The 13,747-nt window shown below is 48.0% G+C and overlaps 1 protein-coding gene across 1 annotated transcript in view; it reads left to right on the top strand.

Moving 5' to 3' along the window:
• Positions 1-9,846: 9,846 nt before the first annotated feature.
• Positions 9,847-13,747, top strand: part of CLYBL (citrate lyase beta like) — a 179,604-nt gene continuing 175,703 nt past the window's right edge. Inside the window, 1 exon segment of the mRNA XM_026058183.1 lies at positions 9,847-9,914. Within this exon segment, the coding sequence (XP_025913968.1) occupies positions 9,847-9,914 (68 nt within the window).

Raw genomic sequence — 13,747 nt, 5'->3', positions numbered from 1 at the left:
CTACAAATCCTTGCTAGAATAGTCCAATCAATTTTTGTGTTGAGTAATAAATACTAATCCCAGCTAAACTGTTTTGTTACATATACAGCCTGCTCTGATTCCAAAGAACTCCTTAATCCACTATTTTAATAATAGTCCATGGATTATGGGATCTATACTGTATATTGACACAATGTACTGAATTAAGGATCTATAGAAGAACATTTCTGTGATTCATTTTAATGGCGTACAAACCATCACAGTATTATGGTGTCAACAGCCTACAGATTATCCACTGGATTTCAAAGCATGTGGCAGTAAATCAAATTTAATGGGCCTCCCTAAAGGTGAAAACACTGTAAAATGTACTGGGAGAGAGGACTTTGAAATAAAAGTAGAGGGTATATAAATATCAGTGAGCATTTACCTATAATCTGCTATAAGATACACAGAATGTTTCACATTTTAAAATCTGTCAAAATAACAATGTTAAAAAGGGGAGCCCCCTTTCTTGCCCCCCTCCTCATCCACTCGTGCATCACACTTCTCTCCTAGCAGCCTCATTTCACTCTCACAGCTCGACACCATTTCAAGTAGAAAAACTCATCATGGTTGATTTAAAAAAAAAAAAAAGCGTTTGCTCCAAATAGGTCTCTTTTTGCTATATTTCTGACCCTGAACTGCATGCAGCATAACCGACCCAATTCTGCAACCAACCCTTGTAGCAGCAATTTTCAATCCCCTTTGCCCTGTCGCCTGCCTCTTAAGTAAACCCACCTGTGTTCATGTGGCAAAGGCTCTTGAGCACCACGCGAGACGGGGAGGTATCCACAGCATCCACCTTCAGCGGGGACCCAAGCTAAATGTTTAAATGGGACAGTTATTTTTTCCAAGCTCCATGTCTAATTAGGGGAAGGATACACTCCTGAGAGTGGCAATTCAAGAAGGAGTCACAGTAGATTGCTCTGAATTGCCCTCTTGTTTTGACTGTGAAAGGCACCTAAGGGGATTAGGCTCAGCAAGCTGAGGTTAGGGTCTGTGACTAGTGCCTCGTTGCCAAGGCGCAATGTTGATAGCATTGGTAGGCCCTAATCTGGGGGAGCGCTCTTCTCGGTGGCAGAGTAAACATGGTGTTAGCAAGCGCAAGGTAATAAACATAAGAAAGAGCATCTTGAACCATTCATGTGCATTGCTCATCACTAAATGAACAGTTAAAGCTCAGGAGACAGACCTACTCAAGGCCAATGAAAACATATGCTCAATGTATAGCAGCAAATAAAATGCTGAGACGTATAAAGAAYGAAGGAAAAAAAATAATACTGAAACCACACTACTTTTCTAAAAATATCATATGCTTCTGCCTGGAGTACTGGCAAGCACACCTCTCCAGTTCAAACTCCCTTATAAACTCTGTGTTCCTGTTGTTTTGTTTGCTCCCCTGCTGCAATTTCTCCCAGTGTATGGAACACATACTGGGAGTGTGTGCTACTTCCCAGTATGAAAATATATCGACTTTTCCATATTTCAGTGGTTCCATGCAGATGCTTTTCGGTAATCTTCTCCCAAAGTTGTATGGTACATATTATCTTAATTGGGTGACAGCAAGCATTCAGTGTAATATCTTCTTGATGTTTAAAAATAGGCCTCCCACACTTAATATAATTTATCTAGTATTTTCCTTGATTTATTGCTGGACCTGTTTTAGTAGTTTCTGCTCCCCACAGCTTCAGCTCATCTACTGGCCATTCACTTCTTGCAGATGTTTCTCCCACTTTGAGMTTTCCTATTCCATCTGTTGGTGACCTGCCATCCTCTGATTTGGTTTCCATGACTTCCCTTAGTGCCTCCTTGAGAGTCTCTTCATTCCACAGTCTTTCAAAACAGGTACTGCAGATTTTGTTACTTCACTATTTACTGGCAAGTCACAGTGCTTGTTCCTGACATAAGAAAACATATCCATATCCCTCACCATTTGCTCTGTAGCCTGAGCATGTTCCTAAGTGAACCTTCCTACTCTCTAAGGGAGCTCTTTGGCAGTACCTGTGTGCAGGGACAAAACTCCCTTCAYGTGGATTGCCAGGCAAGTAAGAACATGCCCTATAGATAGACAGGGCAGATGTGAGCTCCCAATAAACATTTACAGACCAGCAGGTAATATCACTGTACCCCCTGGCAAGGCATAGATACTGCAGGAACATGCCCAAGGTACACGGTCACATGGGCAGGGAACAGCGCTTCTGGGTGTGCACAGACAACTCCCAATGGAAGGATGGGCCATGTTGCTCTGCAGAAAATAAATCTGGATCAATTAGCGAGAGGTGGTGATGTAGCTTCCTTGGTAAAATGCCACAGAAGTGAATAAGAGCACCTTGAACTAAGCCGTGCTATGGTGTAGCGCACAGACTGAGAGTCTTACTACAGTTCTGGGGTTGGCAGGAGAAYAGAGTGTTTTTATAGTGGTTATATGTAGGGTTTTGGGGCAGAAGGGGTTCCTTGGCCTTGGAATATAACCCATGTAGGGAAGGGAAGGGAAGGGTTTTATTTCAAAGACGGTGAACCGGACTTAGAAAAGCAACCTCTAAAGACTGAACAAAATATACTCTCTTCTACTGTTAAAATCTGGCATTTTATTCATGACCCCACAGTATTGTTCAATCTGTCTGGTCTGAGATTTGGTTTATGGAGCCTTGGCGAGGCACAGAAAACGTAAAATCATGTCACAGGCAAGGAACAGCTTGTCTGGGGGTGCCCAGGGGGCTGAATATTAACTCCTGAGAGAAACCAGGTGAGCCACATTGCTCTAAGGAAAATGACGCTTGATCAGCTGTCTGGAGAGGAGGTTGGCACAGGCAAGAGGTATTTATCTTTTCTTAGGAGTTTCCTGTGATGTGGGGAAGATCCACATGTATAAGGCTGGGGATTTCCCTAGGTTCAATAGGACGGTGGTAGGGTGGGCCCCTCTCCCTTCTCAAGAGGAGAAAGCTGCTGTCTGGGTTGTACTTTTGAGGTTGTTGAGAGAGGGAAGCTGGGGTGCTTCAGGCCCCTGTAGACTGTAGAGAGAGCTTTTCTTTTTCTTTTTTCTTTTTTTTAAATATAAAATGGCCCTGACTCTATATACCAGGGCTATTCAATTCATTTTCACCAAAGTCTGCTTTCCATCATGTTATATGCATAGGCTCTGGACAATGTACTACACCTGGTTTTATAGTGGATTAAAACACTATGCACTGCTGGGATTTGATACACTCTGCAGTTCTGTTAAATATAATGGTGCAATGAATAGTCATTGGAAAATTCATTTTTCACCTGTGACAGCTATTCAGTGTTTACTGGCTTATTTCTATTCTTACATCAAGAAAGCTTTGGGGGAGTTTCCCAAAATTTCTGGACAGCAGATTCTTTCTTGGGCACTCCTCCTACAGGAAGGAATTGTCCTAGCAGCTCTGGGCTTCAGCTGCATCCCTGCGCGTGGGCATGCTGTCAGCTCTGTGCAGAGCAACGTGCTGGGGCCAGCACTCCAGTTGCTGCATGCCTCCACTTTGGCTAGGAACCGCAGTCAGTGTCAGGTCCTGGCTCCTGCTCCACCGGGAAACCAGGCGCTACTGTCACCGTCACAGCTTCAGCGGTGCAAGACAGCCACTCCCTGCCTGGGAGTCTGGGTCTCCTGCCTGGCGCGGGAAATGCAGAGTTCGGCTTAGCTTTCCAGAAGAACAATAAGAAATACAAGGTCTTGGGCAAGGAGGCTGGAGGTGCCATGGACTCCATTCAGCTGCCTGCTCGTAGGTGTCTAGTGCCTCCTGAGATGCTCCGTGGTGCATCTTGAACAGATGCTGTGGTTCAAGACAGGTCTGAGTCCTGTAACATATCTGCTGCCTGGTGCAGATATCTCAGAGGCACTAAGGGCTTATGTTTAAATAGTTGGATTGAGCCTCCCAGGTATGTCACACCTTGTGTGAGACCCAGGATTTACTTATTGTAGCCTGGACCCATGGAAGTTTGCTGTCTCAGGCTGTAGCTACACAAGGTTCAAAGCAGTACTTGTGGTTTCAAAGTGACATCCACCACTGGTGCCACATATTGTGAGTTAGGTTGGTTCTCAAAGCAGCTGCAAAGTTCAGGAACTGGACATCTTTTGGAGGAAATTAAATCAGAAGCTGTGCTCCAGTGCCTGCTGGGTATACCAGGGTCCAAGGCAGAGGGGTGATCCGCACCATCACGAGGTCTCCTAACACAGATGTGCCAACAGGAGATGGATCTTGTACCGTCAGGAACACCTGAATCCTGAATTAGTTATTGTATTATATAAAGTCCAAGTGTTCCTCCCTTCTAGCCTTTGACTGCTTGCCCTCAGCACTTTGTGACTCCACTGTTCCTTCCTCATCAATGCACCTTCTTTCCTGCTTCAAAATCTTTTTTCTTCCTTACCTTGCTCTTGTAGCCACCTATTTCTTTCATCACCTTTTTTGTTATCTCCCTATTCCACTGCTATTTTCTGCTTTGGCAAAAGCAATCCCTTCACTTCCCTTCAATTCACTTCAGAGAAGCCAGTGAGGCACAACCAAGGTACCTCAGGAGATGTCACTGCTGCTTGCTGTGCTGTGAGGCCAAAGAAAATCTCTCAGTGGCAAGATGATCCATGGCAGTGCTTTGAAGATGCTAACCTTCTGACTACTGCTGTGTACAAGAGGGCCACCTAAAATTCAAGAGTTGAAGGCAGTGCTCTTGAAGAGTCAGGACACCCACTGGATGAGGGGGTGAGAGGTGGCTGGGCAGGAATGCTCCTATTAGAGGAGTTTGAAGATATCTTCTGATGGGAGTGCCCTGCTGAGACTGCCATTCCCTTGTCTGGCCCTGGGATGGTCATGTGGGAGAGTCCAGAGGAGAGCACATTCACCCCACTCTGGCAGAAGACCCCTGGGAGGGTCCTGCTGGTGGCCTGCTCTGGCTAATGACTGTGTTGTCAGCCACAGGCCAGAGCTCCCCTGCTTCAGGTCTCTGAGCATGTTTTGGCATCCAGAAGGCAAAGAGGGTGTCAGACCTGTAAAGACTGCAAAGTTCATCGCTAGGACGATCTCGAAGGCTCCTCTGCCCTTATAAGCAACTCCCCCAGGGCCATGAACGACAGGAAAAATCTATCGCCTGCCCAGCTCCCACGCCAAACAAACAGGAGCTCAGGTCAAGTGTGCCATGCTTGCAGCCCACGGTGGTGACACAGCCCTCCTAGGCTTTGGTCCTAAGGAGCTGCTCTGTGGCCCTGTCTCTTCCCCAAATGTGGTAGCTACAGGCTGCTGGCACAGCAGCCTGCAAAGAGGGGGTCGCTGTGCCCTGTAGAAGGGGATGGGGGGAACGAAGGTGTGCTCTCGCCTCAGGCACAAGCAGGGTCTGAAATGGGATGCCAGTGCAAGAGGTCTTGCACATCTGGTGGTGGTGTGTGATGGTGTGGGCAGCGCTGTGTTGACACACTTGGCACAAGACAGGCAAAAGGACAATGTGGGGCTTCCCAGGGTACTTGCGTGATGAAGCAAGGTTTAGCACCTTCCCTCTGTGCCTCCCTTCTGAAAGGCTGGAAACACAAATGCGGTTTGCAAGGGAGAATAAATAATATATTGGTAGGAGCCAGAGTCTGAAAAAAAGACTAACAATGCCCCTTCATTTTCACTGTTGCTGTTAAGCTAGCTCTTAAAAATACAGGGAAAAAGTATATGTAAACTGAGTGAAAGCTGTGAGCTGTTTCATGATGCAGGAGGCACTGTCAATTGAAGACTCTCGCCAGGCGCCACGTGCTCTTGCCTCCAGTGAGGCAGGAGGCAGCGAAGGAGCCTGGCAAATCCCACAAGCACTCGGCCAGTTATGAGATCAGGTCCAAAGTAGTATTTTCACCACAGAGGCATTTTAACACTGCTGGCCATCAAAAATGACTTCCTGTCAGAAAGAGGTACACAAATCTCAGCCAGATTGGTGTTGACATTTATTTCCCATTTTTCCACAATGAGCTGAGGAGGATGTCCCTTTCTGTTCATAAAATCAGAGGAAAGCACATCATTCCTTGACTGTTACAATGCTCATTTTTCTCTTGAAAATCAAAATACGTAAGTATCAAGAAGACATTGATRTGCAAAAGCTTCAGGAAGCAAAACAAGTCTTTTTTTTTTACTTACACCACAGACTAATAAAAATTGTTAATTTTTATCAATAAGACTCATTAATAGTTCTACACTACTACTTTTTCCCTAGCTTAACAAAAATACCTGCTTTAGTTGCTAATCATACCATTAAGAGATCATTAATAAATTAGAAAATGAGATCATTAATAAATTAGAAAATGAATGCAGAACAACCATCATGTCTTCTCCCAGAACATTTCAGTTTTTCTCTTTCATAGCAACCTTATGCTTTCAACACTTTGGAAGAAATTATATCAGTATCATTAAAAAGTTGTTTGAAATACAGTTGAAAAGATACTGTATGTGAAATGTGTGTTGTAAGACTAGCACTGTGGTTGCCAGGATGCTTTATTGAAATAAGAGAAGCAAGATTAGTAGGCAGCAATCATCAGTTATCTTTTTTAGCCTATTTTGCCTACTCCATTAAAATTGCTAAATGATTTTCAGCTGTGCATTCTATCAGTCATTCCATTTTCATAATTTTTCTATCTATCTGAGAAGTTGCAGGATTGCTCTTCTGATTAATTTCCCTGTATAGTTATCACGTTTCAACTGAAACAGGGATGCTAGGACCCTTTGTGTATATGAGGTTTTGCCAGAAGATATGGACCCTTTGTGTATAAGAGGTTTTTGCCAGACGATAAAAGTAACAATAGCACTGAAAAAAGTATGGTAATACTAATTACCAACCTCAACTGAGCTCAGGGACTCTTTTCTCCACATACTTTTCCTGTACATACAGCCACAGTGCCTTTCCCAAACTTAGTCCCAAAGATACTACTTTTATAATGTTCATATCTTCATAAGTACTTAGATGCCTAATTSTCAAGGACATCAATGGGAGTTAGGCTCATAACTATGTTCTGAGCATCTTGGAAAATGTTACAAGTGTCATAATCTAATTCATAAAAAACAGAGCATCTTTAAAAGGCTTCCAACTTTAAAAGGGCGAGTCAGATGAATAGTATGATTCCCAGATTACAGATGGGAAAAGGAGGTAATGAGATTTAATTGACTTCTCTATGTCCCTATGACCATTTGCAAGTCTAACAGGCAAATATCATTCTGAAATGAGCAGGCCAGGGGCTTCCCTGGGCTTGCTGACACTGCTTTCTGCAAAGCCTATGCACAGTGACTAGTGCTGAAAAAGGGTTCATACCTACACAGTTTGAACTTCCACCTAAACCTGCAAGCTCCTCTGCATGCAGGAGCGATGGCTGTTCTGCTGCCACCATGGTTATATCCTGTTTCCAAATGACTTTGCAGCACTAAATAATACTGCTGCATGGGAGATCCTCACTTCATGCCAGGCTGTGGTCCCAGCCACMCAGGCTGGCTGTGCCTCTGCTCCCCTTGCCTCGCTCTGGGCTGGCACTGGAAGCCACAAAGACACAAAGGCTGAGAGGGTCTGGCAGGGGCAGCACATCTCTTTTTTTTCCTCACTGCTGGCTGGCTTTTTCACAGCAGAGTGCTGGAGGAGAGCATTTAACACATGTGGGATCTTGGAACTGGAAAGGGAAAAGATGAGAGAGGAGCAAGGATAGAAATTGGGCACTGACGAGAGGTAGGAGATAGAAATCCCGTACCCCTATAGAGAGGTGCAAAAGGCAAGTCTCCAGGTTCTCCTCCACCACCCTGTGCTATATTATCCATTATTAGGAAAAGTTCCCCAAGGAGAAAAGATTGGCTGGAGGATGGAGGGAGAAGGGAGGGCAGTGTTAGTGAAGGGAAGGAGGAAGAAAGAGCCTCTGCCACACATAGTTCACTGGACCTCTACTGATTCTATGCTGAAAAGGGTTAACACTATCATGCTACTGGGGCTACCATGAAATGTTTTTTTGACATTATTTGACATTATGTCAGATTCAAGTGGTATCACCCATCACTAGCATGCAAGATTACCGAGGGGATGGAAGTTGAACGCAGGTCACTCATGCTTCAGTACAATTCTTGAAAACAGCATAATTCATTTTGCCAGGACTGGAAATTCACACTCACTGACATTGCTTCCCCAGTGAAGTGATGCTAAGCTGGATGGGAAAATTATACACAGTCCTCTGACAGAGAAAAGCAAGTCGAGCGTCAGGGAACGAACAAAGTTTCTTGGCAAAACTGAACACTAGAAAGTAAAGGTTTCGCAAGGACTGCAGCTTGATCTGCACGGACTTGTGTCTGACATGTCTGTGCCCACCAACTCGACTGCAAAACACCCTGCCCTTCTTCTTTCCCCCTCCACATCCCTTCTACCCTCTTCCCGCAGACCCTGTGTGACCTCTGCCATGCCCTGATGAGCAGAAGGCAGCACAGGCTGTATGGGGGGGCTCACTGACAGGAGAGTGCCTGGGCTGCTGGGCCAGGCAGCCCCGGTAGCCTGGGCCCAGGCACCCTGAGGAGTGGGGGAACTGCTTTGGGTCTTTCTTCCCCATCCTGGCCCTGTTTTCATAAAAGCTCTTGAAACTGAGTGTGTTGGGGATCTCTCCCCCATGGCCAGGTTTGGTCCAAAATGGGCAATAGGTTCAACAGTTGTGGGAGGATGGGAATGGGAGACAAAGAGACAGGCAGGGAGCATGATCCAAACTTCCTGTCCTAAATAAAAATGGGCTAAAAATACCCATACTCATGGATGAGCTTGTTGAAATTATGTTTCATAGCAAGTCTAGTATATTAGAGCAGAATGGCAAGGAAAATACATTTTCAGTGTAAGTTCTGCCTGACAGAAAATGGAAGAAACAGATCAACAGAAGCACTGCTCTATTTTCAGGATCSCTTCCTTCTCAGTTTGGCTTCCTTTCCCCCCAGTGCTACTTCCTATTTCACCTTTGATCTCACCTCTTTATTCTCCTCCTCAAGAATAAACTATTTCCACTCATTACAGTTATTTCCTGATCAAGATGTGCAGAGCAAAAGTATCTGAGCCAGAATTTAATCCCGAAGTTGGAGTCACTTGTGTCAAAAGCATCTGCTGTTAGCATTTCTCTAGGTATATGCTGACTCTAGCAGCCTTGCCACAAATGTATCCCCAAACTGTACAACTTTTGCTATGCCAATATATCAAGATACATACTAGCACATACCTGGATGCAGTGGTTGCATTAGAAAGATGGCTATATTGGCATAGTTACTATTGCCTAAGAAGGTGAGCAAGTGTTCATGACAGAGGCCTCAGGTGGCAGGCAGGTGTGATTTCAGCAGAGGTCGGGGCCTGCAGCTGCTCGACAGCCCTGCACTGCCCACCCATCGGCAGCCCCACTCACACCACCGTACCTGACCGGTCTGCGTCAGACCCGGCCCGGTTAGCACTCACAGCGCTATTTAAGCAGCCCCAGCTCGCTCTGAGGACCCGGCTACGCCTTTCCCCCGGGAGCAGCGGCCTCCCCTGAAGGACCGGGGAGGAGGCAGCCGCAGGGCGGCGGGAACACGACGACTCCCTGACACCGCAGCCCGGTTAACGGCCGGTAACGGCTGCGCCGTTGATGACGCGCACGGTCCTCTCCAGGCCCGCCTCCCCTCCCGGCATGAGKCCGGCTACTACACGCGGCGGAGGGCCCCGCCCCCACCCCACGTGGCGGCGACGGCCCCGCCCCCTCCATCTACCCCCCCCGGCCAATGGGCGCCGCGGGGCAGAGGGGCGCAGCGGCGCGGCTGGGAACGCCGCCGGCCGAGCCAATGGGCCGCGGGGAGGGGCGGGGCCGAGTCGGTGATGATGGCGGCGGCGGCGGCGGCGGCGCTGGCGCTGTGGCGGGCCAACCCGGGCCTGGGGAGGCGGAGACTGTGAGTGACGCGAGCGCCGCGCGGCGCGGGGAGGGGCGGGGCTCGTGGGGGCTCGTGGGCGCCGCACCCCGCCCCTCCCCGCGGGGCGACCACCCCCCGCGCAGCGCCCCTCCCCCCCCACCCCCTGCGCAGCGCTCCGCGGGCGGGAAGCCGCTCTCGGGTTTGGGGGGGATTAGGGTTTTTTTTTGCCTCCCCCCCCACGCCGGATTTGTTCGCAGCGGGCCGGGAAGCTCCGCCCGGCTCGCGGGGGGCCAGGAGAGGCCGGGGCGAGGGGTGGGGGTGGGCTGGGAAGTGCATGGGGTGCGTCAGATTCCGCCGCTGCGTATTTCTGGGGCCTCCCCTGCCTCGCAGGAGCTGCTGCTTAAATAAAATAAACCCGCGGCGTGCGGGCACCCAAAATGCTGCTCCGGGGCGGAGGGGAAAGTCTGCTTCCCGGTGTGTGCCCCATCAGCAGAAGCACCCAGCATGCTTTCTTCATAATAAGCTTTTTATTTTTTTTTAAATTATTATTATTTTTTTAAGGTTTTTGGGCCCTGCTGTTACTCAGCTAATTTTGTGAGTTAAAGTAGCACGACCCTGGAGGTTTGCTGCTTGACCTCAAGGACGTTGCATGTCCGTTCTGGCTCAAATAGCTGCATTTTGGTCCCTTCTCACCATGGCTGTTCAGCGTGCCATGAGTGGGTAGGGAGCTGTTTAACTTCGCTTTTGTTTGAGGGAGCCACCAGCGGCAAGAGGCGAATGGGCAAGATTTCCCTGGCCGCAGGAGGAGGGTAGGACGGGCACCATAGGCTTCAAACTTATCACCTGCCCGTCAGCTAGAGGTTGGTATGCAAGCAGGAGGAGGCCAGGAKTGGGGGGATGAAGGTCCGCACTGACAAGGCATTTCGACACCCCCTGTTTTACCACCTGGACGCTCGTCCCGCTTCCCAGGAGGTTTCGCGGGCCTGTGCTGCAGCGGCTGGAGCAGCAGCCGTGCGCTGAGCTGGGCTGTGCTGTGCTGGGGGATGCGTGTCCATCATGCGCTAACAGAGGAGGGATGGTGCCTCTCCTGGTCTGCCGCTTCCTCGTCCGGCTTGGCTGGGCACTTGATCCCTTCAGACAGCAGATGTGGAGCAGTCGGAGGAGGCTCTCCGAGTCTCAAGGACGAGCTCCTGCCTTTTCTTCCCACCCTGAAACAATTGCCTATTTCTGCTCTATTTCTTTCTGTAAGGGACATTTATAACGTATGACACTTAGGCACACAAGGAAAGTGAAAACATAAATTAGTTTCTTCCAATTACTGCAAAATTACCCTTGCCTGGTTGTCTGCTTTGAACTGATAGCTACTAAATTAGAAAGAGTGACCTCGGTCTTTCCTTTTTGTGGCGCCGGAGTTTCTGACCTAGCAAGCTTGTTACAGCCCACTGCRCCCAATCTATTACAGAATAAAACAAGCGATAGTAAAAGGCATGGGATCAGCACCATGGGTTTTCTTGTTTTTAAGAAAATACTGCGTTATCTTCTCCGTCTGTGAACCGCTCTGTGTCAAGCTAAATGCTGGGCAAGAACATGCGAATGGCTGTGCTGGGTTTCACCAAGGACTTGTCCAGCCCTAGCAACTTTGAATTTGAGTCAAAGCCCTGTGGAAGGCTAGGAACAGGGCAAGCACAATGCCCACCAAAGTGCTTCCTTGGCATCCAGTTATTTTCCATTCAGGGGTTTGCTGAGCTGGCTGTGGATTTGGGGTATTTTGTATTTAAAATTTTGCCTTTTTTGCCTTGCCTTCTTATTGATGTCTAGCTTATCTGTAGTTTCATTCTGCTGTCAGAGTAGTTTGGGTTTTTGTGATTAATCTGCATGCAGCACTTGTGAAGGTTGTCCCCTTGGGTGTCAAGAGCTGAGGCCCGATACAGATGAGGGAAATGGAGTTAAAGGCGCAGGGAAGAGCTGTTCTGCTTTCCTTATCAAAAATGACATGCAAGTTATGGCATGGGCAAGAAGCTGTCGCACCGGCATCCTTCAGCCTTGACCTGGAGAGGCCCTTGTGAGTTGGGAAGGTTGATGCAGCTCCATGCCGACACTTCGGTGGGGGCTAGTTGGTGACGATTGTGTAGGTGCCGCATGTCCCTTGTAGCTGGCCTGAGATCACAGGCGGTTTCATGCAGGTGGCCAGATAGCTGTCAGATGGTGCACTTTGGGCAGGATGATATGAAAACCTCCACTGTAAATAGATATGAAAATCTCCATGCAGATCAGCTTGCAGAATCAGGTGCTAAATGACACCTGCTATAAAAAGAGGCCTTGACAGCACCTTTCTGCTGGAGATCTGTGTGGTTTTGATAGCAAGCTGCCACCAGCAGTGCTGGCTTTCTGCCTGCAGGTGCATACTACCTGCAGGCTGAAATGTCCTTTACCTACTGGAATGGTTGGTCGTTATGTTTGTGCCAATTTAAGTAAGGTTTTCAACAGCACTTCTAGAGCGAAAGCAGATTTTCAGTACTGGCATTAGGCAGGCAGTCAAGTGTTAGTTCATTTTAATATTTAAAGCTATAAATTCTTGCAGTCTGTGCTGAGACCATGATACTGTAAATATTTTATAGTTGATTAGCAAAAAAGTATGCAGTCTGTAATAACTGTAATCTAGATGTTACTATGAGCATGCAATATTGATTCTGATGGTCTTGAGGAACTTCAGGGATGATTAGACTTGTTTGTGCTGTGCAAGAAGCCCATAAAATCCAAGTCAGTCCTTTATGCCCACAGTCACACTGTCCTATATAGTACAAGGTCATTTTCCATCCTACCTCCTTCATTTCGTTTTTATACCATTTCCAGGTGCATGTAAATGCCTTTCTTTTCTTTTCATTTCTTTTCTTTTTTTTTTCCACATTGGTGCAGAATTATAAATGCCAAGCCTCACAGTTTCTGGTCATGAGGAATTCTGAATATTTATACTGCAGCGAGGTGAGGAGTTGACACTGCGTGCAGCTGCAGGCAAGCAGATGATCACGTTTATGTGTGCATAATGCACATCCAGGGTTGGGAAAGGAGGCTGACCGCCTGCCCTTGGCAGCGCTGCTCTCTGCCAGCCGTGGTCAGAAAGCAGCGCCTTGGCTAGCGCTGCAGCCAGGCTGGGACATGGCTACTGAACCCTGCGGCCCCCTCACTTGATCCCGGGAGACTTTACGGCATCCCATCTGTGGGAGCTTTCTGTGCCTTGTCGTCAGTGCTGCTCTGAAGCCAGAGAAGCTGTGCAGGTGGAGACTCAGGGTGTGAAACTGCAGACTGCAAGCTGCCTCCCAGGACCTGAATTTGGGGCAGCCTACTGGTCAGAGACCCAAGCAAAAGGGGAATGAGGAGTCCTCGTTCACCTTCAAGCTGAGCATCCACGTAGCTGTGTGCAACGAGCAGAGGGAAAAAAAGGGACAACTTCAAACGTGGGCAACTGAGGCATGTGTTGGTTGGATTTAACATGCCACTTCAYGGTCTTTGCCTAGCAGCAGTTTTTGCAGATACAGAAATGATGGCAGGTGCCTCTTGGGATGCTTGGTTCCACTGGGTACGGACTCTGGCACACGGGTCCCACAGCACTCATCACTGTGATGTGAGAGTGGCAGCATCCTGGACCCCAATTTACATCAGGTACCTCCGATCCAGTGTGGCTTCCTCCCCAGCTGCTGCGGTTCACTATTCATGAGGACATTACTGCCCCTGCAAAGCTGCTGCTCAACATCACCATGAGAGAGTGAACAAGGTACTGATATCGTTAGCAGGCAGATGACACCTACGGTAGTTGAAGCAGTTTTGATCTGTTTTTGCTCACTTGTGACATTTCAGAGCCTGGTGGGCTTTTC

The sequence above is a fragment of the Apteryx rowi genome, unplaced genomic scaffold (genome assembly GCF_003343035.1).
Source record: "Apteryx rowi isolate R43461 unplaced genomic scaffold, aptRow1 scaffold_144, whole genome shotgun sequence".
NCBI classification, from domain to species: Eukaryota; Metazoa; Chordata; class Aves; order Apterygiformes; family Apterygidae; genus Apteryx; species Apteryx rowi.
The sequence above is the reverse complement of the archived record's forward strand: the minus strand, read 5'-3'. Positions and strand labels throughout refer to the sequence as shown.